The sequence below is a fragment of the Pseudogymnoascus verrucosus genome (assembly GCF_001662655.1).
Source record: "Pseudogymnoascus verrucosus strain UAMH 10579 unplaced genomic scaffold scaffold_54, whole genome shotgun sequence".
NCBI lineage: Eukaryota > Fungi > Ascomycota > Leotiomycetes > Thelebolales > Thelebolaceae > Pseudogymnoascus > Pseudogymnoascus verrucosus.
This window is the reverse complement of record NW_017263705.1, coordinates 131,595-157,909: the sequence shown is the minus strand read 5'-3', so window position 1 is coordinate 157,909 and position 26,315 is coordinate 131,595. Positions and strand designations below refer to the sequence as shown.

Genomic DNA, 26,315 nt, shown 5'->3' with positions numbered 1-26,315 from the left:
ACTGACCACCAAGGGAGCTCATCCTCGGAATATGGTTTCGCCGGAAACACCCCCTCTTCCTCGCCCCCCACACCAAATGTCCCGCAATCAATCCTTTTTAGCGCGTCTCGACATTGTCGCCTTGGTCCGTGTCAACAAGTTTGATGTTCACTTTCATTTCAATATTAAATCATCGCGAGTCTCCTCAGAAATACACCAGATTTGCCCCTTTTGCAGATCTCTAACGACATTTTCAAATACTCATTATACTTTGTATAGACGTGCAGGGAACCCTCATAACGACCATTTTAACGACTATTACGAATCTTCCTTGTCATTGAGATACGCTTCTCTTGTCGAACAGCAACAGCCACCAGGACAACATTTCATATCAAATTCGAGAGAACCTTGCTGCTTTGCATTTTGTCTGATCTATTCAGATTTCTGATTGAAATATCTGCAACGATCTAGCTTCAAGGCACTCCTTCAAACCGCGACAGTTTCCGATTCCAAGAGGCAACGGCGCAAACCATTATGGCTGCCAGTGAGAGTTCTAGACAATACGTCCCCCTTACTTGCCATGGCCATTCACGCCCTGTTACGCATCTGAGCTTTTCTGGCATTGTTGGCGACAACCGCGAGGAATACTACTTGATCTCAGCATGCAAAGGTAGGCGCCACCGCCACTCTGACATGAGGGGGAGTCCATGCTGACACAATGAAGATAACAACCCAATGCTGAGGGATGGCATGACCGGAGATTGGTTGGTCATCCTGCACGAGATATAAAGACTGAAAACTAACTCATGCAGGATTGGAACTTTTTTTGGCCACAAAGGCGCTGTGTACCAGGCTCGTTTATCACCAGATGCATCTCTGGCTGCCACCGCATCAGCAGACTTCACTGCGTAAGTCCGAGTCTTACCTTTCCAAAAATCACATTGCTAACACATGATTTCCTCACAGACGAGTATGGGATACACACACTGGCGAAACTCTATACACACTTCAGCACAACCACATCGTTCGCGCTGTCGCATTCCCTCCAAATAATGGCCAGCTCCTTGCAACGGGCGGCATGGAGAAGAAGCTGCGCATTTTCGATCTCTCGAGCGTAGCGCCAATTACAAATGGCGCCCCAACAAACGGCGACTCTTCAGATCCGACTATTATCTCAGCGGATAAGGGCTTCGAAATTGGCCCAGATGTCCACAAGGGGGCTATCAAAGCCATCATCTGGACACACGACCCAAACATCCTCGTCACAGCTGCCGACGACAAGATAATCCGCTGGTGGGACTTGCAGAACAGGGTGGTCATCCAGGAATTGCCGGTAAAAGGCGACATTGGTTCCTGCGAGTTCAACATGCTCTCCGCCGGTGCCGACTCCGCGGATATCGGAGGGGGCATGCCCGTCCTGGCTATTGCGGCTGGCCGTACCGTTTATTTCTATGGCGGCGCGGATGCAAGACATCTGCTGAAGTCAGTGAATCTTCCATATGACGTCGCCAGCGTCGCCATCCACCCGAAGCAGCGCAAGTTTGTGACTGGTGGGATTAAGGACACCTGGGCAAAGGTGTACAACTATGACACCGAGCAGGAACTTGGTGAGTAGCCAGCTGAACTCTCTGATACTGAGACATGCTAATATCGATGTAGATGTTCATAAGGGTCATCACGGCCCCATCTGGAGTATTAGCTTCTCTCCCGACGGCAAACTCTATGCTACAGGGAGCGAGGATGGCACCATCAAGATGTGGAAGAACTGCGCCGGGCCATTCGGCCTCTGGCGTGCCGAGAAAGAGGTATGAAGTCTGCTCGCGATGTGAAGTAGTCAAACACTAGCGAGGGGGTCGTGCCGCGACACGAAGGGGGAGCTGCTTCCCAGATATTGGTTCCATTGAAATTGGCGAAACGGACCTTGGCGGGTCCTGCTACCAGAGATGCGGACCAGGGTGTTTTGTGGGAGTATTGGGACAAGCATTGTAGCGTCAGCATGAGATCTGGAAGTGCCCATGGCGGGCATTGGCTGTAATTTAGGTCGGAAGGTTGGGCGGACTCATTGCATATTCCAAGTAGCGGGTTAAGGAGTAGGTCAGGATCGGTTGGGCGAAATCAGATATACAGATTTCAACGACTATGGTCGATAATTGAGAACTGTAGTGTTGTGAAAGCCATGTACTCGTCGTCCACCCACGTGACTGCGAGTAGACTATACGCGAAGCAGGTTTGTAAAGGGTGAGGGTATCATAGCCGGTGTCAGTAGCTTTCATCGGATGTCCAGTTCGATATCTGTTCCTGGATGAGTAGCTACTGTATATCTACATCCCTGTGCCATGTCAACCAAGGTCTTGCACGTGACCCGAAGCTCAATATTCCTGGAGCTTGCCAGAACGACAATTACCTCCGAAGAGGCTAAAATGGTTGCAAAACCGTTCCTGTATCTCGAAGCGCTTGGCCGCTCATCACAACGTGGGCGCTTGGCAGTGTTCGAGACTCCGTGGAACTCTTGACTTTTATCGATATTTCGCAGCACTAGGGCATTCGGAAGTGTTACATTCGGTTTGGGGATAACGGGATGGGGTGGGATGGGCGGTTCGGGAAAGACAAATAGATCCAAGGGAGGACAGGATATGGATAGAACTGTGGATGCGTGCATATGGTACATATGTACGGGGGATACGGAGTACAGGCGGCTGGAATGCGAGCTGTATCCTGTTCATGTTGGTAGGGGACACGGGCTCTCCTGGGGGCGATTGTCACGCCTGAATAAGCATATCGATCCGGCAGCTCCCTCCGCTCTTGCTCTCACACCATCTGCCAAGTACAAGCAATGGAAATGCCGACAAAGACGATGGGTTCACGATGCGGCCAGAGGTCTAATATGCAACTTACAGTCTAGCCGTTGACATGAAGGCCACCGCCGCGAGGCCGCCTGTACGAGGATACTTTCTTTGTGCATCTGAACACGACATGGGAGCAAACAAAGAAATTCCTCGGAGCTGTGGGTGGGAAGAGCAAACAGAACCGAGTGATATGTTGTTCGGCGCGTAGACATGGATAACCACTGGACGAAGCCCCTTGCACTACTGATGTGCCGGACCCCAGCGCGCCGCCCTGATTCGCCGGGTGTGTATCCGTATCGCACAGTGGCCAGCGACTCGCCGCCACCCATGCCCGCCCCTGCACCTCTGTTCACCATCCAGCGTGCTTAAGGTGCAGATGGGGCCGATCGGACCCCAGCTTGAATGTACACTAGTGGGCGCCCGCGCCAATGGGGCGGCGGGGACGCGATCATCCCGCTGCGTGCGAGGCACCACACGCTGCACGGTGACTGGCTGTGCTCTCATCACCGTAACCGCCCGCTGTCAATGGTGGGAGGGAGGGGAGAGGTGCGCTGCCGTGCGTGATGCATGGCCCTCAAAAGGCTCTCTGGCCCCCAGCGCTGAACTCGAGAGGTCTGATGGGCGACTGACTGAGAGACCTACATCGTCGACACTGAGCCACTTCCGTTGATCATCTTTGCGACTTCACAAAAAAAGTACGATTGTCGACAGCAGGGCGAGAGAGAGAGTAACCCTGTTAACCCTGTCTCCGAATAGCTAAGCTGCTGCGCATCTTGGCCATTGTTCTCTGCACAAAAATCTCTGTTCCACATCCGCCGCCATGTTCTACTCAATACTTTCAGCTCTGGCGATATGTCTGTCGTTAGTGAACGGACACACTGTGATTTCTTATCCAGGCTGGAGAGGAGACAACTTGGTCACAAATGAGACGTTTCCATTCGGCATGCAATGGATGTATCCTTGTGAGTAGCCCCGATTCCGATTTCTTGTATTTGCGATATACCTCTGCGAACAGCGCAAGAGCTCTCTCCAGTGGGCATATGCCGGCTCAACTGGACGACCCGCGCAACATCCAAAGCGCAATCTCATTCACCTCAACTTTTTCCAAACTGCCGCTAACTTTCTCTCTAGGCGGCGGAATGGGTACCTCGCGCAACCGCACCACCTGGCCCATAGGCGGCGGTGCTCTCGCCGTGCAGCCGGGCTGGTTCCAAGGGCACTCCAAGGGCTTCTTCTACGTCAATATGGGCTTTGGCACCAATGGGCCTGACAATGGCCCCAATAACTTCACCAACGTCATGGTCCCCATCTTTGAGTTCACAGGACCCTCGAACGGACCGTATCCGGGCACCTTCTGTCTGCCGCAGATCCCGCTGCCAGCGAACGCGACCGTCAAGGCGGGCGATCTCGCGACGATTCAGGTCGTGATGACAGCACAGCACGGGGCGAGTCTATTCAATGTAAGTTGCTACGTTCGATACTTGAACAAGGAGCAATAACTAACGGCTATTAGTGCGTCGACATCATCTTCGCAGAGCCAGAGAACGTCGCAGAGGTCAACAAATCGAACTGCTTCAATAGCAGCGACATCGGCTTCAACAATGTCTTCACATCACAAATTTCCGGCGCCGATTTGTCAATAACCATCTCGATGGCCGTCCTCACACCCATACTATTACTCAGCATGTGGGGTCTATCATGATGAGATAGAGATGACAAGCCTGTGAATCGGCAATGATGGGCTGGAGGCAAACGGGAGGGTTCGCGTACTTCTCCTGGGGGTCTGGAACAAACGAGCGGGTTCCTGGGCAGCGCGGCAAAATGCACCGCGGTTTTTGTATACAGCATGGCGGAGATGGGGATCGGATGGGAAAGATGGCGCTGGGGCGTTTTATTCACAATATTTTTTTACTTCCATAGGATGGATGGATGCCGCAGAGGCTGATTTGCATCTACATATACCCCCGTTATTAGGGGATCTTTATACCAGGGGATTGAAGTGCCAGGATGGGCAAGGAGAGTATGTAGATGTAATGAATGAGAAGCAACGGATTATACTCCGCTGAACCACCTTTGACTACAGCATAATTGATCAACTTGTCCCGGGCTTGGGTAGGCTAGTAAAGCGGGTAGTGGGGTCGGAACGGGACGAGCGCTTGGCGAAGTCTTCAAGAAATTATCATGGTAATCGTGAGCCTCCATCAGTCTAGAACTCTTCATAGACCTAAAACGGTAAGTTTGGCTCATGAACTCCGTTTCCACGATTTCCATGTACCGTGCCCGACAAATCTTTGGATACTGACGGGAGCCATGCGGCCCGCCAACCAGCCTCAGGGCTGTGCAAACGCGCCTTGCCAATGACCAAGTGTTCCCGGGAAAGGCCAGTAGGCAACCCATCGGATGCCTAGTTCGTAGCAAACAAGTGGCCTAAAATGGTTCAATATGTATCAGACTTGCCGTTGATAACGCAACTCTGGGGGTTTTGGGGGTTCTCATTTGGCACAGGGAAAGGCTATTTACAGGAGGAGGTGCATATCCGAAACGCTACTTGGCCAATCCTAGGCAGACTTGGAGCGCTTCAGCGCGCATAACCAGCAAATAGTCATGGCAAGGCTACAGGTTGAAATGGTGGGGTTTTCTTTAATACGTTTATCCCTCCTGTACTGTTTTTCTTCTCAGATTATTTGGTGGGACCGCAGACGTTTTCACAGAGCAAGCTAAGATGGCTCTCGACAGTTCCAGCAACTTTGCCCAACAAGGCTCGTTGGACTGGGTTGCACTCTCCACCAACTTTGTCTCCCTCAGCTATGGCATGATTCAGCGCCTCTCCGGGTCGAATTTGGACCTCCATACTCTCAACACGGGCTGCACTCTCGGCGGAAAATTTCAACTTTCCCGCAACGGGCAAAAGAACATCAACAATGCCTTAAAAGATATGAAGGCTTATGCCGGCTTTCAAAATATCCTTTGGTTTGGCTTCGGCATGAAGCATCCTGCGAGGGTGATAGCAATGACGCAGCAGGGCAGTGCACTGGTGGCATTGTGTGCTGCGTTATCAGAATGTTTCCCACATGAAACTGCAGCGGAGATCTTGAGCGACATGGCTTCATTAGAAGATAACCTTGATATGACCCCTGCTTGCAGCGAATGGCTAGCACTCATCAAAAGCTGCGCCGGCATACTATCAACGACTGTGTTTCCCATACGTGCAGAGACACTCATGGGGCTAGAGACCGACAACAAACCCGCCGACACAACCGACATTGCCAAAGTTTTAAATGCAATTGCAAAGGTCACAAAGCATGAGTTGGTCTCCATCACTATACACGGAGGCAAGGAAGCTAGGTGGATAGGAGCTTTGGCGGAATGGCTTTTCGACCTTACAGTGACGATCATAAACGAGCAGGATGATATCGTATACACAAGCTGCCCAGACGGCCAATTCTCCCAAGTCAACATCTGTTCTGTTATTAGGACCCATGGTGGAGAAGACGCCAATCCGACCAGAAGAACAGGAGAGAAACTGTTGGAATTGGCAGATAGGACGTTCTACATCGATACTGTGTCCGACTTTTGGGACGGGAGAGACCCTATGTATCCACAGAGTTGTATTGGTGGCCGGATGGATACTCCAGCCATGAATGGCCGGGTGGCGTGGAACACCTGCTTGTCTGCAGTGTTTGGTGTCTTGTTTAAAGACCTCATGAAGAGTGCTGACTGCGTTGGTAAAATTATCAGCAGCGTTGCAAGAGTGTATGCAGGCATTGCAGCAGCAGAAGAAGGCATTCCGACAGTCGTTTTGGAAACCAACATGTTGTACGTGGAGACTTCATTTGGAACTGGCTTCGTTCAAAACTTACTCTACTGGTTCCCGGAACTCTCAGGATTAGAGCCATATCTCGACCAGGATTCCAGCATGCAAACATACAAGGAGGCGTTAAAAAAGTATAGAAAATCTTTAAACGCTCTTTGGAAGATTTGTGGCTGCATTAGGTGCGATAAAACAAGACCTGTGGGAGGGAAATCAGTGACAGTCAATTGCCAAGTTGTTCTCATAGAGCTAATAATTCGACTCGGGCGCCTCCTTTCCATAACCGAATGCGCTGGTCTCTGTCCGAAGTTTACTGGCCTGCGTAAACTGTATAATATGCGTGCTGAGGAACATCGTAGCGTCAACCCGGCGGACCCTGGATACTACCTAGATCCGCCTGGCCTACACAGATACCGCTGTGGAGACTTCAAGCCCCCGCAACACGCACCGTTTGTTGCTATGGATAATTTCCCTTCTCATATGGAGCACGCATTATGCCTTTTTACTGGTTATACTTCCAAGGACGTCAACTCTACCGTTTTATCCTCGCCAGCTATTTCCGTCGATGGAGTGTGCGTATATCTCCACGTTCTCCGTGAGATTCCTGATAGTTTGCCAGATTTTGCTATGTTGCATGTTTGCCCAGGGCAGATTTTGTACGAAGGGAAGAAGTTCACTCAATTAACGGATAGGCTCATGCGTTCTAAGTCCGACGGAAGGAAGAAGGCCAAAGCAGAGGAGGCGCTGCTTATGTGTGCCACGCCGGACATCATCAGTTCGGTGAAATTGGCCGTAAGACAGACGGTTAATCAGTTATACCTTCATTACGACCTGTTTTATTGTGACGGGGAGTCAGCAGGATTGCAGCTGCGGCCGTATAGTTTGTGCGAAAGCATGCTCCATTCCTATCGGCGGTTGCACTGCGGCCATTCCAGAGCATCGGAGACTGATTGGGGAGAAGGCACTGGCTGGGTTAATCCCTATGCGGATCCCAGCAAATATCCTAATCCAGGATTATGGTTCAAATGGGATGACGAGAACCGCTACACAACCTGGAATATGGACCAGTCCAGCTTCTTTGGTCTATGTGCTGTTGTTCAGAATCATCGCGAGCTTATCGACCATGGCCACTCCCTTCTTATTGTACGGGATGGGGAATGTCTATCGTGTTGTCAGCAAATCAGAGGAAAGACCAAGGAAAGGTATCATGCAGAACACATAGTTGTGGTTTCTAAGCATGATCCTCATTGCTCTCCGTTGAAAACTGCATGATGAATGTGGTGGTGTTTGGAAAAACTGCTTCGTGGTTGGATAATTGGATATGCGGTGCCTCTCACAACAAAGGTCCCCAATAGTGGGAAATTAATGGATTTGGAATAACTTTTCAATATGACATGGGCGAAAGGTGCGGAGGGACAGATATAAGAGGATTGTTGTGGCTTATAATTTTGCAAATCACAATAGTTGACTAGGATGAAAAAACATCCCAGTCCGTCTCAGCAGTTACATGCCGGACATGCAATTCAATAGATATACTTGGGAGTTGTATTTCCAAACGACAGTTTTCATTAGCGTTGATTTCATAACAGTGCTATATGCTGGGCCTAATCAAGCTGGTGCCTTTCATACAGAAATGGCGGACGGTCTCTTCACCCCTACCAATAATTTTCATTCTGAGGCTGAAAGCCGTGGCATTTAAGTCATGTGGATTCGCCCAAATCAGACTTATAGTGAAACCACATTTCAGATGATAAAGTCTGCTGCTGTGGTGCAGAATATATGCCGCCTTGGTTGAGTTATTTTGGGTCTTCACCGTCCTCTCAAAGGGCCATCGTATTGTCAAACTCAATCGTCGGTGTGACTGACGCGAGAAACTATTAAACCATGTTAACAAATACGGTCTTTTCAGTATTTCATATCTGCTTACCTTCAAAAACACAACCAGATACTGGTCGATGCTAATCGCAGCCTCCTCCTGGTCGGGACTATCATCAGTATCCACCACCTCCCACTCATCCTCGCCCTTCCCCTTGGGTTCGCCCTTTCGGTCGTGCGCTAGACTTAATTTATCAACGTCGCCTATGAGGCTCTGCAAGTCCGCAGGTCCATCTGAAACCAGGCCCTTTCGTTGCTTCTCTCGTCGGATCTTGAGAGCATTATCTGCGCGGAGGAACAGGGTTTTCATCAGTTCGGCATGTTTGCAAGGGTGTATCGATGCCATTTGAATGTTCCCAGAATAATGAGGAAATTTCTCAATGGTCACGGTCTTGTCTGTGTAGTCGCCCATAATATCTTGTAGCATGAGTTCGGGAGGAGTCAGCGGGGCGCCTTTGTAGTCATAACCTTGCAGGTATACCCTGGGCGTAAGATAGGCAGCTGAGTATACTATGAATATGTCGTAAAAGCGTGATGACCTACATTTATGTCAGTTAATGATGCGATACGGTGTCCTGAGATCTTGGCGTATGGGATACCTACTTCTTCTCTTCATCAGAGTCGCCGCCGTAATCGCGAATGAGCGCGTCCGGGTCATCATCAAAAATTTCCATATCCGGGATATCATCTGGTTCATCTGGCTCCTTATCTGCCATGTTGCCACTTTCGTCTACCGTCCTCACGTCTCCGGCCCTCGCCTCTTGACTTGCTGCGAGACTTCCGGTTCGAAGCCACCCACCCCCGTCATCTCCTGGGCTGCCACTTTTTACGTCCCTTGTGAAGTCTTCGCCGTCCCTAACCATTGTCTCTTCTTGCATCGTCGCATCATCAGCAAATTCGCCAAGTCGACGCCGGCAAGGTATTTTTCGGCAGACAAGAATATGTCGGTCAGTAGGTAATCCGGTGATCTTTCCTACGAACTCCCCCTCGGTCTTTTCTTCGAACTCCACGTCGGTCTTTCCTCCGATCTCTTTTTCAACCTTCGGAAGATCTTTCCATTGCCACACTGGAAACCACTTTGTAATGTAGTCCCCTGCGGCCACAAAATGCTCTGGATGAAGCTGCCCTGTTTTACGAACTTCGACATCTACAGCATCGGGTATTCGTCCAGGATATCTTTCTCGAAGCATATCCAAGGTGCTGTGCGCGAAGCCGCCGAAGGTGCTGTGAGCGAGGTTGCGAAGGGCTGTCATGTTTGCGGTATTTTGTGCTTCCCGTTCTATGTGCCGCTGAGTATGTGAAGGGATAACTTGGGTTCTCCGTAGATAAAATAGCACTGACTGTGTAGATGACAAGTCGGCCGGGATGAAATAGGTTGCGAATATGTGTGTTTGGAACCTGCCAGGTGACGAGATACCGAAGTGGGGACGAGTAGCGGGGTTTGCCTTCTATCTTATCAGCCTCGCTTATGTCATCTGACGATCCACGAGCGCCGCGAGCGAGGCAGCCACCACCCACATCCGGCCAATCACAAAGCAAGAAAGAAGTCTTATACAAACAATCCAAATTCAACCTCATATATGAGAAGCTCCAACGGTCGTTATGAATGCGCTCAGTAGATTAACTTTTCATAATAATGCCAAGCATTAGGATCTCAAGACTAAAGCTATGGCGTGTTATGGGAGCTCAAAGGTGAATCATTTCCTCTTATTGATTGTGGGGTGACGAAGACCACGAAACTGTTTCTCAACCCGAAGCAAATGTTATTTGACCTTTCGCATAAGGGCATTGCAAGAAAGAAAGATGTTGATAAGTAACAACATATTTGAAGATTTATTCTGCGTTGACGTGTCAAGTGTGAGTAATGGCGGCTGGAAATTATGTAAGTGATGCATCCGTGGAAATTTAGTATGGTATCTTAACAGTATAAGCTGCTCCATGGATTCTGTTCCATGGTATCACAATGCTTTCAATTATCTTGTTTTGCAGTGGAAATTATATGTGAATTTGAACTGAAATTCGAGCTGCTTATTTCCTTGTAAGAGTTTTGTTGCCAGGACGATTTTGTCACATTGACCCTAGTCTATATGGTGAACTCACTTATCACTTCTTCGAGTGAATTGTGACTGTGCGATTGTTATGTGCTGACTCTACCTTCTTTTATGCTTTATGATTGAGATAAACTACGTCTCTGGGTTCACTCTCTTTATACTGGAGGTTTCTGAAAAACAACCAGACACACCATGTCGTCGACCGAGTCATCAAGTATGGGGTCTATGGAGCCTTGCCATCCTCAAGACGAAGCAGCGCAAGCCATGCCGACAGAGTCGCCAAGTATTGGATCTCACCATTGCCAAGATGAAACTATGCGAACGATCCCGATGGAGTCATCAAGTGTGGAATCTCACCATGCTCAAGATGAAGCTGCGCGCTCAATGGAGATCCTCCACAAAGCCACTACATTCTTAGAGCAAGTGAAGGTGATAGATTTCATCCGACAGCAACTCAAGAGATTAATCGATGGGTAGATGAATTACCAGAACAAACCAGAGGTACACAAAGAACTCTTTGGTCTCCTCACTTCATACGCTGCCGCAAGAGACGAGGCCCATCAACATATCAGCACTCGAGTGGAGGCCTTGTTCCGTGGCGCTGCACTTCAACTCTCGCCAGTCCGAGATGACTTAATTCAAGCCATTCGAAACGGGAAAGGTACGCCATACGCTGCACCTCTCGTCGACTCTGCCATCAAACGTGTAGCCAAAGTCACGGTCGCGAGCACGGCGACCGAAAATTCTGAGGAGGAAAGAATCGAAGAGAGTGCCATGAAAGACATCTCCAGGGTCAAACACCTCCCAGAATTCAGTGTCGATGCCAGTCTACTTAAAGGCTTTAGTCAGCTGTTGCCAGCAAATGTCTATCCATCAGTTGCGGGACGCACCATGGCAACTGGAGGAACATCGCGGTTCCACAAAGAAGAAGGAAAGCGGTACATGGAGTTTCTCGAGGTATGTTTTTGTTTTTCTCCACATTCAACGCTCGTCATTCTGACGATTTACAGGCTTATTTTAGCGACAGGCCAGATGTCTATGAAAAATACGCCATCGCCATTGACGGCTTTGAGAGGAAGAGGATTAGAGCAAATCGTCGTTTATATGTCAAATCGAGGATTTTGCTCCAGGACTCACCACAGCTCTTCGAAGGGTTTCAGAAGTTCTTGCCCGAAAATGCGAAGGGCGAACTTTATCGAACATCGGCTGGGAAGCTTCGATGGCGGCACTATCATGCTGACCACGTCACCTATGAAAACTTGTCGGATAGCCTGGTTTATAAGTCCTGGTAGTACCTGTACATTTCGGAGGCCTTTATTTGATCGTCTAAAAAAATAACGCATGCCAGATCCAACTATTATTATACAGTGCTTGGCATTCTCTAATACCAATTAGGGTCGTCATGTGAATGCCGTTCTGCTCTCGGGTTGAGGTTTAGTATCCTCTGCCCTGGGATATGTTCTTTGGTGAAATGCGCCTCGAACATGCCCGATATTGCCCTTCCTCCAATCGCCCCAAACGAATCGTATTCCCCAAGCTCTCCATTACAAGCGGCCCATTCGGGTGACATCGGCGTTAAGCCGTCCCCAAGGTCGCACCAACGCGTCACTGAGATTGCGCGCTTGAACGAGTTTGTCGGCCGATCCTCCATATTTTTTAGCTCGATGAGGTACTCGCTTGGACAGTCTGGACATCGTCTCATCGGTCTGCATGATTCACACAGCGTCACAATTGACCGAGGGTCGTAGTGGCGTTGGTGTAGCTTGTCCTTAACTTTCTGTCCCATCGAATCGGCCGGTTTTGGTATATGGCTGAGAGCGCACTTACAAAGCTCCATCAACATGCCGTCTCTCCAATGGGCGCAGGCTGAAAAGTATGGGCTATAGTCATCGCGCGAAAATAGTAGAAGCCGCACTTCGCTCTGGGTAAGTCCGGGCTCCGCGTAGCAAGAACTGCTCACTCGCATGTGCAGATGGCCATTAATAATGGCAAATTGGCTCTGGTGGGTCCAATGGTCCTCCTTCCACCGCCGCACCAAAGATTCCACGGGGATTCCGTACGCTGGTCCGTATCGTTTAGCCCTCGTGACGAGTTGGACAAATGAGAAGGGAAGGTTGCGGCGAGGAGTGATGCGGGTGCGAGGGAACGGAAGATCGAAGGCCTTGGGGCACTTATATAGAGGGTTGTGTGTTGCTGCCGGCTTGAGAGTCTCGCTGCCATGGTGTATGCGGTAGTGGTAGGAGGCGCATAAGAAACACAAAAGGTGGTTTGGGAGGTATCCGTCCATTGTGAGGAGGAACTGGATCTTGTATTGATGGTTTTCCGGGTGGTTTAGCGCTTGCCATGGTCGTAAGCTGAGGCGCCAAAGTAGTCCTTTGGTAGTGAATGCTAGGCTAGCTGCTTCAAATGGCGTTAGATATTCGAGAACTGCATCCCAAATGGGCAACGGTATCTTCGATAGAGTGTGGTCTTCAGGGTGGCATGCAATGCCGGTGGTCCTTGAAAGTTGCTGTTCATCATAGACCTCGTCGTCATAAACTAAACTATGAAGCAGTGCAGTGTGATCTAGATTCTCGCCCAATTGGCTATCAATCACGGCCTCCTTGTGATATATAGGTGATGGGCTCCGGATTTCATATTGAGGTGAGCCCGAGGCTTCCGCTAGCGTACTCGCAGACGCGCTAGGTCTCGGCCGTTTCTGGAGTTTAGATGAAGCCTTGGGACGAAAGGCCTTTGCTAATCGAGTTCCGAAACTGCTACCCTCTCCAGGTGCCATATTACGGAGTTGTCTGGTTCAAATTTTGTTGAAGAAATTCGGATAGACGTCATCCCAATACCGGTAGTCCGTCCATACGCTAAATTTTATCTTATCTGGGGTATCAAGCTACCAACGGCTGAACTAAAAATAGATACGCGACGGGTAGAGAACCAACCACTTCAATTGGGCGGCTTCATACTTACTAAAGGTGCAGTCGATTAATATATACGTATATGAGAGTGTACGGGCAATGGTATATTTTGTCTAATCTTAATCATATTTCATATTTTCCATATCCCATCACCTGGATATTGTTGTAACGTCTAACTAAGTGAACCCAAGTGCAAGCACGTATTGGAACAAATAGTTGAAATTGCTGAGCAATCACACAAAAAACAGAAGGATATTTCAATATTTTCCCACAAATCTTTAGGCAACGACGCCAGTGCCAGCCTTTGACTTTACCAAATCGCAAATGCACGAAGCTGGGTCGAGGCTGTAGTTTGTCAGCTATGTTTTTCGAGCACAGGGTGTGGATGACTTACACGTAGCTGTATGGTGGTGAAAGAGAGCCAGTCTTGGTAATATCAGTCGTGCTGCCCACGAAAATGTTGTTCTTCGAAACGGCGTAGCCCTCTTCGTCGCTGTCCAAGTTGGTTGTGATAGCAAGCTTGGTGTTTAAGAAGTAGGACTGCTCGACAAGGACCTGAGCGCCCATGCGAGAGTTGATTCCAGAGGTCGGGTTGTTCTCGAAGCAAGAGCTGTAGATGTGAGCAGTACCGAATCTGATGGATGGCAGTCGGGAGTTGACGTTGGTAAAGTGGTTGTGGTGGAAAGTAACACGGAGGTGGCCGGTGTCCTCGGAACCGTTGCTATCGGAGTGACCGATGAGAGACCCCTTCCACTATTGAACAGGTCAGCAGCTGATTATTATACTACGTATAGAGTGGGTATACAGACGTGGTCGTGGAACTTGCTCCACGATACGGTAACGTAGTCGCTAGCATGGGTGATGTCTAGCAGACCATCATAGTAGTCTTTGTCGCCAGTGAGGCCGACAGTGGAGAAATCACAGTGGTCAACCCAGACCTTGGTGGCAACATCGAGGGCAACCAAATCGGCGCCCTTTGGAGGGTCGTGGAACTTCAGGTTGCGTAGAATGACATTGCTAATTTTCTTGAGTCTGAAGCCACCATCCGTCAATCCTGTGAATGAATTAGCCTCGGCAACACGCACATTAAGTTGCGGGTACAAGCTTACCAGAGTTGGCACCGACTCCAATGACTGTCGTGCTGCCGGCCAGGTCGAGAACTCCACAGCCTGTCAGAATCCCAGAGATCTTGATGACACCACCACCGCTAATGGCGGAGGAAAGAGCTGAGCAAGAAGTAACAGTAGTTCCGCTACCGCTGCCACCTCCAGTGACGCCAGCACCGTAACCGACAAGCCCGTTGATAGGGGCTGCGCCGCAATCGTTTGAACCAGTTGGGGTCGGGTCGCTAGTCACAGTTGTCAAGGTAGTGCCCGGTGGGTTGACCGTCGTTGGAGTGCTTCCTCCCCCAGTAAAGTAGCAGGAGCACTCCTTGGAGATAGCGCTGGGCTTGTTGTTACAGTTACTAGCCCATGCTGGCAATCCCGTGGTGGCAGTAACGACACTTTGCGTAAAAGTAGCGCAGAATTTAGAAGCAGTTGCTGGTTGAGCTTCCATATAAGATGCGCAGGGGTCGGTGTCCGGGTTTGTGCAGCCCAGGGCCACGGGTAGGAGGGCTAACACAGCGTAGTGCCACATGGTTTCCGAGTGAGGAATATCAAGAAAGGGATCCTAGAGAAGACAGGGTATTGTTGGGGATCGTCGAGTGCGATTTAAACAAAGTCCCTGCGAACGCTGATCTTAGCTTTATACTCAAATCCATATCTTCAAGCTTCTTTGTATGTACTCGCTGGAGTCGAGATTTTTCCACCTGTCGGAATGAAAAGGGGCTACAGTAAGGCCCAGCGCAGACAAGGGAGCCAAGTTGCCGATCTGCCGAGCTGCAAAGATCCCCAGGTTCTCAACTTAATATCAGATAGATTGGATGATTTGGCGGCGTGGTCATCTGTAGACCACGAGTACTATGGAGAAATATGTTTCAATGCAGATCACTCCAGCTCGTCTGCAAACTCCGAAGATAGATTAGGACCGTGAGCTTGGCGCTCGTTACAAACGGCGACGGAAAATATGATATACCCAGCCACAGGCACAAACCAAGCACGGCTGGAAAGCCAGAAATTGACCGAGTTCAATCTCGAAGAACATAATTTTTGCGGATAGCCCTCCAGTGACTCCAAAATATAGTGGGCGATTGGTGAAGGGGATGACAGTGAAGGTTGTTGTTGAAGCCAAGCTAAATTAATTTATATGGAGGTTGGAATCTGACCCCGGATTTGACTTTATGCATGAACCTAAATACCCGGCGCCGCCAGCATCTGTGGGGTAAATAGACCAACAAAAACAAGGTACCTGAAATTATGAAGGTGGGATTTTAGTCGACGGAACCAAAATATCGCAAAAGGGGTCAGAAACGAAACACCGAGAGGGCTTCGGCGTGTAGTTATAATTAACGGCTTCTCACGTCTCTCGAGCCCATCGCTGAAGTGGCTTCCATGTCTCGGCATAACTAAAACTCATCCCAGAGGATACGGTCACAGGCTGTAGCGTATATTGATAATTGTAGAGTTTTAACGTTTCTCGAGCCCATCGTTGAAGTGGTTTTAATATCATGGTATAATTAGGAACTCGTCCCAGAAGTATGACTGTAGGGACTCTTGGCGAGCACCATCTCTTCCTCGTCAAGTGTTGTAATACGTGCTATTGACACGCCATAGAAAGTGCACCACCAGTTTCACTCCAAAATCATCATGGTACGCAACGCGAGGATAAATACGATGTCTGCTCGGGGTCCGCAGTTGGCGATGAATCCAACCAAATGGGTGGTTAAGGTAGATATAAGTTTGTCATTGATAACTGGACTATCTCATCAGTTTTGTTTTCTCCCGTCTATATTACCCCTGTTCCGCCTCAAACTCGATTTGCATGTCGGCGTCAAACGCCTTTAAGCCCGGATTTGCACATCTAGTTTCATGCCAAACTCAGGAGAGAAGCCCTCAGCTATATAATCATTAGAATCTCGAAAACATAGCACCTTTTTTTTTTTTTTTTTTTGGCTTACGTACATATTTAGCAAGAGATAGTGTTGTATGAGCAGCCACCGCTGTTGCAGCTCCAACATAATTTCTTGCCATTGCTGCATGTAGCACAGCCGTCTGATCGCTTCCCTAACTCCTCGGTTCCAGGAGCTGCGATGGATGGGGCCGCAATAGCAACGGCAAGGATGGCAGCAAAGACAAGGGTGAGCTTCATCTTGATGTTGATAGTTTATTGTTGGTATCGTTGGATAACTGGAGAGGAGTTCGATGATGCAGAGAAGTACATATATGGCGTGAGAGGCAGGCTTTATATAGTTCTTCTACACGGCTATACTCATGTTATTTGACAGTTATGTTGGGACTGTCCTCTAAAAGCAATTGATGCCAGTTGAAGTAATTGGCTATGATTTCGCTCATGATGATAGTTCGGTTATTTCTACCTTTGTACTCTACAGTTTGTTTTCAACACACCAGCCTGCAGGATATAGTTAACCTACACTACAAACAGTAAGTGACGAGGAAAGACTAAAATCAGTATTGTTAGAGTTAATAATTACTGGCGCTAATGTAAATCCATAGTGGTGTTTATAAATTGGAAGGAATGAGGCTAATATCTGATTAGTGATTGCTTGAATAAACGGGTAAAGCACACCACTGGGAGGGGGTCAACGGCCTCTACCATGAGCGCCACTTGCAATTCACAGGATGGAGATTATACTACCTTTATCTTGGAACCCCACATAAACATATCTCCCTGGTTTGGTAGTGGATGCGGCGCAATTAAAGCCCGTCTTAGGCAGTGCAACCTAATCCCTGTCAGCGACTGCCGCCTAGAACGCATCACTATGAGAGGGTTTTTACTGTGATCGTAAATCACCGATTTCGGATTTATCCAACTTATTAGTCGTGATGGAGGATTGCTACATACTACCATGTTCCCCACAGCTCCTGTGCGAGGACCGCTTCTCTCTTCTCGATTCATATGAGCTGCAGGTGCCATTCTGGGAGTTGTTCAATGCGCTTATGGGCGAAGAAGTCAACAGCCCGCGAGATGTTGTTGATCTACTTGAATCCATAGCAATTTCACTGAGACAGAAGACCAATACGGACTATGGCTTTCTCCGAGATTTTATGAAGGGACTGAAGGACGATTTCTATACGCGGACATGGCCTGCGCTTGTTGGACTTGCGCTGGAAATGCCATCACTCTTCCCAGAGCACAGTCTAACCATCCTCTCGCCCAAAAGCCCCCAGCTCAAGCTATCTAGGCAGCAAACAGCTTGTCTTGTTGTCCACCAATTTCTTTGCACTTTGACTGCCCCGACGTGGCAAGATGGGTATCAAGACTTCCATATCTGGTATAACTCAGAGCAACCACACGCCGGCGCCGTCGATGCATATCTCACAGCTCTGTTCACATATTTTGACCGGATAACCGACACGGATGACTACTCGCCTCTCGCAGCTGACCTAGGTTCCTGGCCAATATCGTACACCCTCCACACGAACCGGGATCCCCTACCCACCTTGCAACGCAAGCTTTTACCCTTGGAAGTTTTGGAGTTATCAGCCGCAAGCACATCTCCGGAGCTCCTCGGGATTCCAGACGGCGCGTCCGTGATCTCCGCGAACAAGTTTGTTGGGTTTGGTCGGACAGGCACACAGGAGGAGACGCATGTAGGCGCATCACCAGAGTGCTGTCCTGCAGTTCTTGTAACTCCGCCCCTGGCGGATAACCAGGCCCTCGTAGTCGTGGGCCCTGAGGCAATGATTGTCATTGCAGGTTACGGCCGCGACGCTCGATGCGCAGAAGTGCTCGTGCCGAGCGGTGGCTCTGCTATACATCACGGCAAATGGGCCAAGCGCACAATGCTGTTTGTTGATGCTTTGGAGCTTGACATGGCGGATAGGAGTGGGGGTTTACCTGATGTACTTCCTGGAAATGTGGAAAGAGAACTCCGCAAGGCCTATACTGGGTTCCGGGCAAGCTATATAACTTGTGAGGGTAACCGGAGAGAGCCATTCTCGGTGATATACACTGGTTTCTGGGGCTGTCGCACATTTGGTGGTAATCCGGATATCAAAGCCTTGATACAGTGGTGCGCTGCATCTCTTGCTGATAGCTCAATGAAGTTCATATGCTCGACTTCAGAACAGCATGAATTTGCAGTTAATTTACGAAGCTTCATTGAGTACACTTCTACCAATGGTATTAGAACCGACGAACTCCTACAGATATTACTAGACCTGACGCCAGGTGGCCTTGATGGCCTGCAACATCCAATGGAGCATGTCCTCAAAGTTTTAAGGTCTCACGAGTAATATACACTATAGGTACAATAATGTCTCTTATATCCTACTATAGTTTCAAATTTATAAGCTATTCAAATTTATACATGGTCTACAATAACAGCTTGAGAGGTACCACAGCACGTTGTGTCACCGGGACTACGTTTCACTGCCAAGACCTGAGTAAATATTGGCCCACCAGGAGTTATAAGTGACGATTCACTAATGTACGCTAACAAGGATTCCATGCTCAAGTTAAACAGAAATAGAAACTCTGGAAATCCAAAGTGCAAGCAAGCTTTTGACGCGTAAGATACGGGTCTAGGTGATTAGAGCAGCCGCATCTTGAAAGTGATCTTTGCTAAGGCTTTGGTTTGATGCTCAAGAATGGAATAGTGGTAATGAATATCATGGCTCAAGATGTAACAGCGATGCGTGTTTCGTCGGTCATTATCCCTTGTGTAACTCAACTCGGACACATAAATCCTTCGGGTATTTTCAAGGCCAGTTAGAAATTCCCATTGTGTAATTCAACACAGTTTATTTACTAACGGACTCTGGCCGATTCAAACCCATGATAAGATGCTGTACTACGCACGGCGATCGTCAGTTCTCCAGCTGCCCCCATTCAAAGACCAGTCTCTCAATAAGATCAACCCCGTTGGGCTAGCAAGTACTCGTAGTCCGGCATGGCCAGCTCAACAAAATGCAGCAATTTGTGTGCCACATGAGAACCAAATTCGTGTTCCCACTTCACAAATTCCTGCTGGGTGTCGACGCCCTTGGATAGCTTTGACATGTCCACACCAGTGGATTTCTGGATAGAAGAGAGCCACGGAAGAAACCCGGTCTTCGCAACTTGCCACTCAAAGCTAAGCTGCTGTGGGTCGAGCTGAAGCTGCTGGCATAGACGCTCCAGAGCAGCGCGATCGGACATCGTGTCGTCCGCGTCGATCACAGCTGGCTTGCGATGCTGGTTCAGTGGGGAGTTTGACGTGGCCTTTGACCATGTGTTCAAATACCAGTCGTAAAGAATGCGAGACCAACGAAAGGAGACTTCCACTGGAAATTCGCAATCGTCAATATCTGCGCCAAAGGTACTCGTACTAATCTTGTACCAGGAGGGAAATACCAGTGCCGGGTGGCGAATCAGGAAAACGGGTGAAACCGAGAGCATGAAGTGGTCGGGAAGCAATGTCGGGTTAGTTGAAATTCTCACCTCAGCATCATTCTGTTGCAGCTGGGGAGTGGCGCGAGGTGGCCGAGGGGTTTCGATGTTGCTGTCAATTACCGACGGCTTAAGAAATGCGTAAATATGCTCTTTCACCAATGCTACCCTTTCCTTCTCGCTAGAATAAGCACTGCTCCCGGGCGGCCATTAAGAAACGATGAGGCTCACCTGCTCGCCGGCTCTGCGAATGACTTCTTCGAGCTTCTTGAAAGCCTCGTGATACGACTTTGGTGCTTCTTTATTCTCCTGGAATTGGATTCGAGCCGCATCTCTTTCCGGGCCCTTGCGGTCACATTGTGCTTCAGTTCCGAATAAGAACGAGTTTATGAATGGATATTCAACAGGGACGACTTCAGGGTGGGATTGGAAATTTTTCATGAAGAGGTTCGACGCCGTGCGGGGGTGTGAGAGGAGGAACACAGGCTTGCGTTCTTGTGGTTGTGTGGTGGACATATTTTACAACGTAATGAGCGTTGTTGGAAGCAGTCAAGTGGTGTTGAAGATCGTAAAAGCAGAGGAACTGAAGTGGTTATGGGTATTTTTAATATTTGGCTGGAGGAGTTGGGGCATTCGACGGAAGTAATATCACGTCGTCTACGAGGCTTTTTCTCGTCCGGCCATGTAATGGAATAGCCGGCGTGTGGTTAAATATGCATTTCAATAAGCGAATATTACCAATGTAAGGGTGAACTTCAGGTTCAGTTGCATGGTGGTGATGCACGGGACGTTTATTGGATCCATGATGTGGCACACTACATGCATGAGCCTTCAAATCCAGCTGACTTAAGACATAATTAAATTGCCCGATACCAGATCTCTTCGTATGGTGGCCCTATACTTTTTACGGCAAGTATCTGAACAGATGGCCAAAGTCCTCCTTGGTCTCTTGGCAAGCTTAGCCTCGCAAGCAATCTGTTATTAACGTGGACAGCATGTCCTTCGGAAAATACAGCAGAATATCTCCTGTTGGCTATGTATGGTATTTTGTTCATTTACTTTTTATAATAAGGATCGTAAAAAGACGGTTACTCAATCATAAAAGAGGGAGTCGCATAGCAGAGCTGAGTATCCTGCCCGTCACATCGGGGTATGAAGTTACCATTGTTAGCGACTATGACCTTATTTCAATTTGTGATGACCTGGAATGTTAGTGTTAATATCTCAGGTCTTCACAAAATTGAAATGGGGTCATAGTCATGTTATAGGCATATATTGACCAAAGGCAAGGCTATGATGAAACATTTTACTCTAACGAATCTAAACATACAAAACTATATACCAAACTAACTGTGAAAAGCCCCTTTAAATCCACTTCATCTGCCGTACAAATAAGATGCAAACCCCCATCTAACAATGCTAGATAATTTAGCAAGGGAGGGCCTTGCCAGCAGCCTTTTTGGCCAGTGCAACCTCAGCGTTGCGGCGGCGAACGAGACCAGGAAGGACCTTGCCACCACCGTGAACCCACTTGGGGAACTCCTGAGGGTAGACAGTAGCAGCCTTCTCGCCCTTGTTGAGACGTGTGACAATAGAAGACGATTGAACAGCCCCGCACCCGACGTTGAAGGCCAAGCTAACCAGAGCACCGTACTGGTTCGCGTTGAGTACCGCCTTGGAGTTGAGCATGGCGGTAACACATTTCTCGGCTTTCTATAAAGGGGAGTTATTAGTATACTCCAGGTCTTAAAGCATTAAAGGCTACTTACAGCCATGTCTGTTGCGAGGAGCTTCTTGCCATTGGCCTTGGAAAGCGGGATCGGGTATCCGACCTCGGCGCACTTTGACTTGGTGCAAAGATGGCCATAGCCGACAGTTGGGTGGCCAGTGGCATCAATGTCTATTGCCAGTTTGTTAGCATCCCGGAAAACGAATGCCTGCATAAAAGAGTCACTCACAAACTTTGGCGACGAAACCCTCAAACTCAGCAATGAGGTCGACGGTGGCCGCATTCGATTTAGGCGCAGAGCAGCTGCCTCCGCCAGTGCTGCACTTCGGCTTGACATAGCCACTGGAGCCAGTCTTGACGTAGTAATCGGCAACATAGCAGCCATCGGATGTCTTATCCCAGATGCTGTTTCCGCTGACGCTGGTTCCTCCAGTCTGGCAGGTTATCGTAACATCGTGGCCCTTGGCGTAGGACTTCTTCACAGCATAGCTTGTGCCTGGCCCAGAGCGGCAGTTGACACTGTCGCCTGTGATTGGGAAGGCAACAGCGGTAGAGGCCAGAGCGGCGGCAGCAGCAAAAAGTGTGAACTTCATGGTGAATAAGGTGGTAAGAGTATAAAGATATATCTTGAAAGGGGATTGAGTTGATGAGTTAATGGATGGATGAGTAGATGAGTAGATGAGTTGGTGAGTGGATGAGCTGATGAGTTGATGCTTTGGATTGATGATAGAGAGAATGAACGGAAAGTAGTGGTCTATTTGTACTTGATGTTCGGACAGCTTCCTGTCTCGAAAAGCCTCGTGATAGAGCCATGTCCAGGGAGCTTCTGTTCCTGAAAGCCTTGAAAAGGGGCAATGTTCAGCTTCTCATCTCGGAAAGCCTCACAAACGGGGAATATTTCCACATCGCTTCTCGAAAAGCCTCGCGACGGATACATGCTTGTTTAGCCGCAGGCTTAATTCTAATCCGACGATGGTGATCATTCGCATAAGCGATCGGAGTATTATGTTCTCCCCAGCTTCTAGCACTGCCACTGCGACCACACAAATTACACGTGCGCCACATTTTTTGCTTAAAATAGAGTTTGATGGGGTAGGATCTACAGTAATTCATACTTCTTTAGGTTAGATCGGTTTTTAATCGCCGTTAGTGCCCCTCTAAATAAGCTTGATGCGTACAATGTGTTCTCCCGTCTGACTGACAGATCGGCGCGGTCCCTTCCACGAAATAATAACGCCCTAGCTATAGTTCTAGACCCACAACGTCCTCTTCGTCCCCTCTCACCACTGCGCTGAAGAAACGGGAGACACACTGTGTGCCATGCCATTGAGGCGAAGTCTATTGAATAAGCTCGGAAATGAAATCGTCGCCAAGGATAGCATAGTAGTGCGCCCTCCCTCTTCTGGTTCTGGTTTCGGTCGTTTGTTGCAGAAGATTCGGCCATTTCACACGTGCGGCTGGCTGTCTTGAACCATTTCTTTCTGTACAAACCTTCCCGTTGAGGCGAAGTCTAGAGATGAAGCTGAAAAATAAAATTGCTACTGAGGATATGGTAAGGCATTCTTCTATTAAACTATGCAGCTATTGATATGAGAGGCCTGGGTTAAGGATTAAGTTGTAAAATTAAAGTCTTGGGGAGGCGACGGCAAGGCATTTTTCGGTCTCTTCTGTATTTTCAACCTCATCTTTCTCTTCTATCTCTTCTTCATGTCGGGCACAGCTATTCATGCATCTATTATAAAGAGGTCGCGACAACCCCATTGGCATCTTTTTTAAACAGTCACAACCACAATCACATTCACATTCACATTCACATTCACATTCACATTCACATTCACACTCACAACCACAATCACAATAACATTTCCATCTTCCTCAATCCAGCTTTATTATACACCACCACATCTTCTCCACCTCATCCACAATGAAGCTCCTCAGTCTCGTCGCCTGCACCGCAGCATTTCTATCAACAGGCACCCTCGCCTACCCCATCACCGGCACAACCGTCAACTGTCGCTCCGGCCCCGGCACCAGCTACGCCGTGAAGAAAACCTACAAGAAAGGCGACAGCGTCACAATCAGCTGCCAAAGCGAAGGCCCCGTCGTCAGCGGAAACAGCATCTGGGACAAAACCACCGACGGCTGCTACGTCGCCGACTACTACGTCAAGACCGGCACCAACGGGTACGTGAAGCCCAAGTGCGGCGGCACCGGTGGCGGTGGCAGCAGCGGCAAGATCCCCGGCCCCGTCACGAACGATTACCCGTACAAGAGCCAGTGCGGCCCTGCCGACAAATGGAACTATTTCAAGTGCCAATGCACCAGCTTTGTTGCCTGGCGCATCAATGAGCGCCTCGGTATCAACTTCCACAACAAGTACAAGGGCGCTGCATGGGGTAATGCCAATTCTTGGGACGAGGCTGCGCGCAAGACTGGCGTCCGTGTAGATAACAAGCCCGTCCCGGGATGCATCGCGCAGAGCAATGCTGGGTCTGCTGGACACGTCGCTTGGGTTACTAAAGTCTCTGGCAATACGGTGACTATCGAGGAGTACAACTACAAAAACTATAGGGCCTATGGCACACGCACGGTTCCCAAGAGCACGTTCAACTATATCCATGTTAAGGTCTAGTTTGTTGGAGGCGATGTTGGAGGCTATTGTTCGAGACCATCTTTTAGTGTTTAGAGACTTTTCTTACTATTCTTATTCTGTACCTCTATAGAGCATATTAAAATTATAACGGATTAAACAACATTCAGTTTCATGTGACTATAACTATTTTGCCTAATCTAGAGATAGAAACGGAAGGTGTCTAGTTGGTTTCCCGTTTATTCACCGAAGTCCACCGAAAGTCAACAGGATTGAACTTTATGGGGACCCTTACTGTAGAAGCTGACCACCCTTCTGCGTAATTCTAGGGTCAGATCCCGTCTTCACTAACCTCGTTTGTGGTGTTGTCAACTGCCGGGATGTTAATACTGTCGGGTCTATGATCGTTATGTGGAAGATATTTTTATTGACACATAATTTATACCATACAGGGCCATCCGAAAATATAAACGGAAAGGGGGTATGGTAAAAACAATTGGTCATATATTTTCCTATATTTTTCTTAATATTCTATTTATTTCACCGTAAAATTAATAATTTGTTTTTGTAAAAGTTGAAATTAAGTAAATACATGATAGATACGCATTCCTCATCATATTCACAGACCTCTTTTTGAGCCTCTATCCCTATTGACCCCCTTCCTAGCGTCTATTATCACTAAGCTTCTCCCCCAGCCTCTATCAATAATGACCTCCTCCCCAGGCACTATCCCGAGCGACATCCTCCACAGCCTCTATCCCTACTGGCCTCCCCAGTCTCTATCTTTTAAAATTATAGCATTGCATTCCCCCACCTTTCATCCTTCCATCCCCTCCTCCTCATCCTCACTAACCTCCTCCCCAGCCTCAATCGCCCTCTCCCTCCTCTTCGCAGCAGCCTCCCTCTTCCGATCCAACAACTTCTTCAGCCCCTTCGCCACATTAAACACCCCTCCCGTCCCCGACCCACACGCCGCACAACTCGGATCCTTCCTATACCTCCCCAGCGCACACGCCTCGCAGAAGTAGTGCCCGCACCGCGTCACAACCGGATGCTTATACCCCTCGCGACAAATAATACACGCAAACGGCACGCCCTCCAACTCCGCATCCTCATCAGCTTCCTCCTCTTCCTCTGCCGCCCCCCGTCCCGCCCTCGCCACCGTCGTCCCGCCAATATTCTTCTTCCCCTTCGTCACAGTCTCCCACTCCTTATCCAGCTGCCACCCCGCCTTATAATCCTCGCGCGCATGCAGGTACTTGCAGTTATCCCCGAACCCACAGAACCCCGTCGTCTTGTAGTCCTTACACACATCCGGCGCAAAGTCCGTCACGGTGATGGTGCGGATGTTGGTCGGGGCTTTGATGGGCCCGATGTTGCGATTCGGCGCGTCGGGATTGCGCTGGATGAACGTCGTCTGTTTCTGTGCCGCGAGGCCTTTGTATGTTCCATCTGGAGCTTCGGGAAGGGCGCGCGTGCTGCCTAGGAGCTGCTTGCTAGAGAGAGAGGGCGGGCGCTCATCGAACCACTCGGTCGTCTTGGTGGCGTCGTTGGCGCTGGTGATGCCTGCGCGGGAAGCGGCGTGGGCGGCGGGTGTGATTTCGGCGGTGGAGGAGGCGGTGGGTTTGGAAGATGCGGTTATTGTGCCGGTATTGCGCTTGCGGCGCTTTATCTTGTGGCCTGCTTCATCTTCTGAGGAGGAGTAGTCGTCGGAATCGGAGCCGGCTGGAGGGGGAGTGGCGGGTCGCTTGCGGATGTTGGATTTGTTCTTGTTGGTGCGCTTTTTGAAGAGGGCTACTGGGGCGGGTGCTTCTTCTGCAGCTTTGGGAGGTGAGGTTGGTGCTTCCATGGTGCGTGGTTGAGGGTTCTGGTGGATTGGGGAGATGTTCCCCTTGTGTTTGTTCTTGGGATGGCGATGGGATAGCCTCGAGGCTGAATAAGAGTTCCAGAGCCTTGTGGAAAAGTGGAACGCTTATGTAATAAAAGTTAGATAAATATCAGCCAATCAAACGCGCGGTTCGGTAGTTGTATTT

General features: G+C 49.1%; 13 protein-coding genes across 13 annotated transcripts; 6 read left to right on the top strand and 7 right to left on the bottom strand.

The window, feature by feature from the left end:
• The first annotated feature begins 101 nt into the window (after positions 1 to 101).
• VE01_08617 (uncharacterized protein) lies at positions 102 to 2,117 on the top strand. The gene is made up of 5 exons (XM_018278038.2): positions 102 to 649; positions 704 to 743; positions 792 to 887; positions 946 to 1,586; positions 1,639 to 2,117. Exons 1-5 carry the CDS (start codon positions 514 to 516, stop codon positions 1,788 to 1,790), a joined length of 1,065 nt encoding a protein of 354 aa, XP_018126724.1. The 5' UTR covers positions 102 to 513; the 3' UTR covers positions 1,791 to 2,117.
• A 1,190-nt stretch (positions 2,118 to 3,307) lies between these two features.
• Positions 3,308 to 4,890, top strand: VE01_08616 (uncharacterized protein). The gene is made up of 3 exons (XM_018278037.2): positions 3,308 to 3,787; positions 3,957 to 4,285; positions 4,339 to 4,890. Exons 1-3 carry the CDS (start codon positions 3,646 to 3,648, stop codon positions 4,525 to 4,527), a joined length of 660 nt encoding a protein of 219 aa, XP_018126743.1. The 5' UTR covers positions 3,308 to 3,645; the 3' UTR covers positions 4,528 to 4,890.
• Positions 4,891 to 5,049: 159 nt separating this feature from the next.
• Positions 5,050 to 8,179, top strand: VE01_08615 (uncharacterized protein). The gene has a single exon (XM_018278036.2). It carries the CDS (start codon positions 5,548 to 5,550, stop codon positions 7,906 to 7,908), a length of 2,361 nt encoding a protein of 786 aa, XP_018126742.1. The 5' UTR covers positions 5,050 to 5,547; the 3' UTR covers positions 7,909 to 8,179.
• Positions 8,179 to 9,914, bottom strand: ATG3 (E2-like enzyme). Its single transcript, XM_018278035.2, has 3 exons — positions 9,115 to 9,914; positions 8,564 to 9,050; positions 8,179 to 8,510 (listed from the first exon to the last, which is right to left on the bottom strand). The coding sequence occupies exons 1-3, from the start codon at positions 9,762 to 9,764 to the stop codon at positions 8,457 to 8,459; spliced, it is 1,191 nt and encodes a 396-aa protein (XP_018126741.1). The 5' UTR covers positions 9,765 to 9,914; the 3' UTR covers positions 8,179 to 8,456.
• An 840-nt stretch (positions 9,915 to 10,754) lies between these two features.
• On the top strand, positions 10,755 to 11,854 carry VE01_08613 (uncharacterized protein; the record flags this gene model as incomplete). The annotated part of the gene is made up of 3 exons (XM_018278034.1): positions 10,755 to 10,991; positions 11,040 to 11,519; positions 11,573 to 11,854. 3 exons carry the CDS (start codon positions 10,755 to 10,757, stop codon positions 11,852 to 11,854), a joined length of 999 nt encoding a protein of 332 aa, XP_018126747.1.
• On the bottom strand, positions 11,453 to 13,393 carry VE01_08612 (uncharacterized protein). Its single transcript, XM_018278033.2, has 2 exons — positions 11,700 to 13,393; positions 11,453 to 11,628 (listed from the first exon to the last, which is right to left on the bottom strand). The coding sequence occupies exon 1, from the start codon at positions 13,336 to 13,338 to the stop codon at positions 11,944 to 11,946; it is 1,395 nt and encodes a 464-aa protein (XP_018126746.1). The 5' UTR covers positions 13,339 to 13,393; the 3' UTR covers positions 11,453 to 11,628; positions 11,700 to 11,943.
• A 189-nt stretch (positions 13,394 to 13,582) lies between these two features.
• On the bottom strand, positions 13,583 to 15,693 carry VE01_08611 (uncharacterized protein). The gene is made up of 4 exons (XM_018278032.2): positions 14,581 to 15,693; positions 14,281 to 14,525; positions 13,866 to 14,224; positions 13,583 to 13,816 (listed from the first exon to the last, which is right to left on the bottom strand). The coding sequence occupies exons 1-4, from the start codon at positions 15,107 to 15,109 to the stop codon at positions 13,750 to 13,752; spliced, it is 1,200 nt and encodes a 399-aa protein (XP_018126745.1). The 5' UTR covers positions 15,110 to 15,693; the 3' UTR covers positions 13,583 to 13,749.
• A 394-nt stretch (positions 15,694 to 16,087) lies between these two features.
• Positions 16,088 to 17,193, bottom strand: VE01_08610 (uncharacterized protein). Its single transcript, XM_059463982.1, has 2 exons — positions 16,534 to 17,193; positions 16,088 to 16,468 (listed from the first exon to the last, which is right to left on the bottom strand). Exon 1 carries the CDS (start codon positions 16,718 to 16,720, stop codon positions 16,538 to 16,540), a length of 183 nt encoding a protein of 60 aa, XP_059319370.1. The 5' UTR covers positions 16,721 to 17,193; the 3' UTR covers positions 16,088 to 16,468; positions 16,534 to 16,537.
• Positions 17,194 to 17,380: 187 nt separating this feature from the next.
• Positions 17,381 to 18,907, top strand: VE01_08609 (uncharacterized protein). The gene has a single exon (XM_018278030.2). It carries the CDS (start codon positions 17,416 to 17,418, stop codon positions 18,826 to 18,828), a length of 1,413 nt encoding a protein of 470 aa, XP_018126694.1. The 5' UTR covers positions 17,381 to 17,415; the 3' UTR covers positions 18,829 to 18,907.
• A 116-nt stretch (positions 18,908 to 19,023) lies between these two features.
• On the bottom strand, positions 19,024 to 20,676 carry VE01_08608 (uncharacterized protein). The gene is made up of 2 exons (XM_059463981.1): positions 20,195 to 20,676; positions 19,024 to 20,137 (listed from the first exon to the last, which is right to left on the bottom strand). The coding sequence occupies exons 1-2, from the start codon at positions 20,477 to 20,479 to the stop codon at positions 19,448 to 19,450; spliced, it is 975 nt and encodes a 324-aa protein (XP_059319363.1). The 5' UTR covers positions 20,480 to 20,676; the 3' UTR covers positions 19,024 to 19,447.
• A 578-nt stretch (positions 20,677 to 21,254) lies between these two features.
• Positions 21,255 to 22,658, bottom strand: VE01_08607 (uncharacterized protein). Its single transcript, XM_018278028.2, has 3 exons — positions 21,922 to 22,658; positions 21,733 to 21,863; positions 21,255 to 21,676 (listed from the first exon to the last, which is right to left on the bottom strand). Exons 1-3 carry the CDS (start codon positions 22,283 to 22,285, stop codon positions 21,392 to 21,394), a joined length of 780 nt encoding a protein of 259 aa, XP_018126700.1. The 5' UTR covers positions 22,286 to 22,658; the 3' UTR covers positions 21,255 to 21,391.
• Positions 22,659 to 23,478: 820 nt separating this feature from the next.
• On the top strand, positions 23,479 to 24,438 carry VE01_08606 (uncharacterized protein). Its single transcript, XM_059463980.1, has one exon. The coding sequence runs from the start codon at positions 23,617 to 23,619 to the stop codon at positions 24,322 to 24,324; it is 708 nt and encodes a 235-aa protein (XP_059319364.1). The 5' UTR covers positions 23,479 to 23,616; the 3' UTR covers positions 24,325 to 24,438.
• A 387-nt stretch (positions 24,439 to 24,825) lies between these two features.
• On the bottom strand, positions 24,826 to 26,296 carry CWC24 (RNA-splicing factor). Its single transcript, XM_018278026.2, has one exon. The coding sequence runs from the start codon at positions 26,129 to 26,131 to the stop codon at positions 25,100 to 25,102; it is 1,032 nt and encodes a 343-aa protein (XP_018126702.1). The 5' UTR covers positions 26,132 to 26,296; the 3' UTR covers positions 24,826 to 25,099.
• Between the last annotated feature and the right edge of the window lie 19 nt (positions 26,297 to 26,315).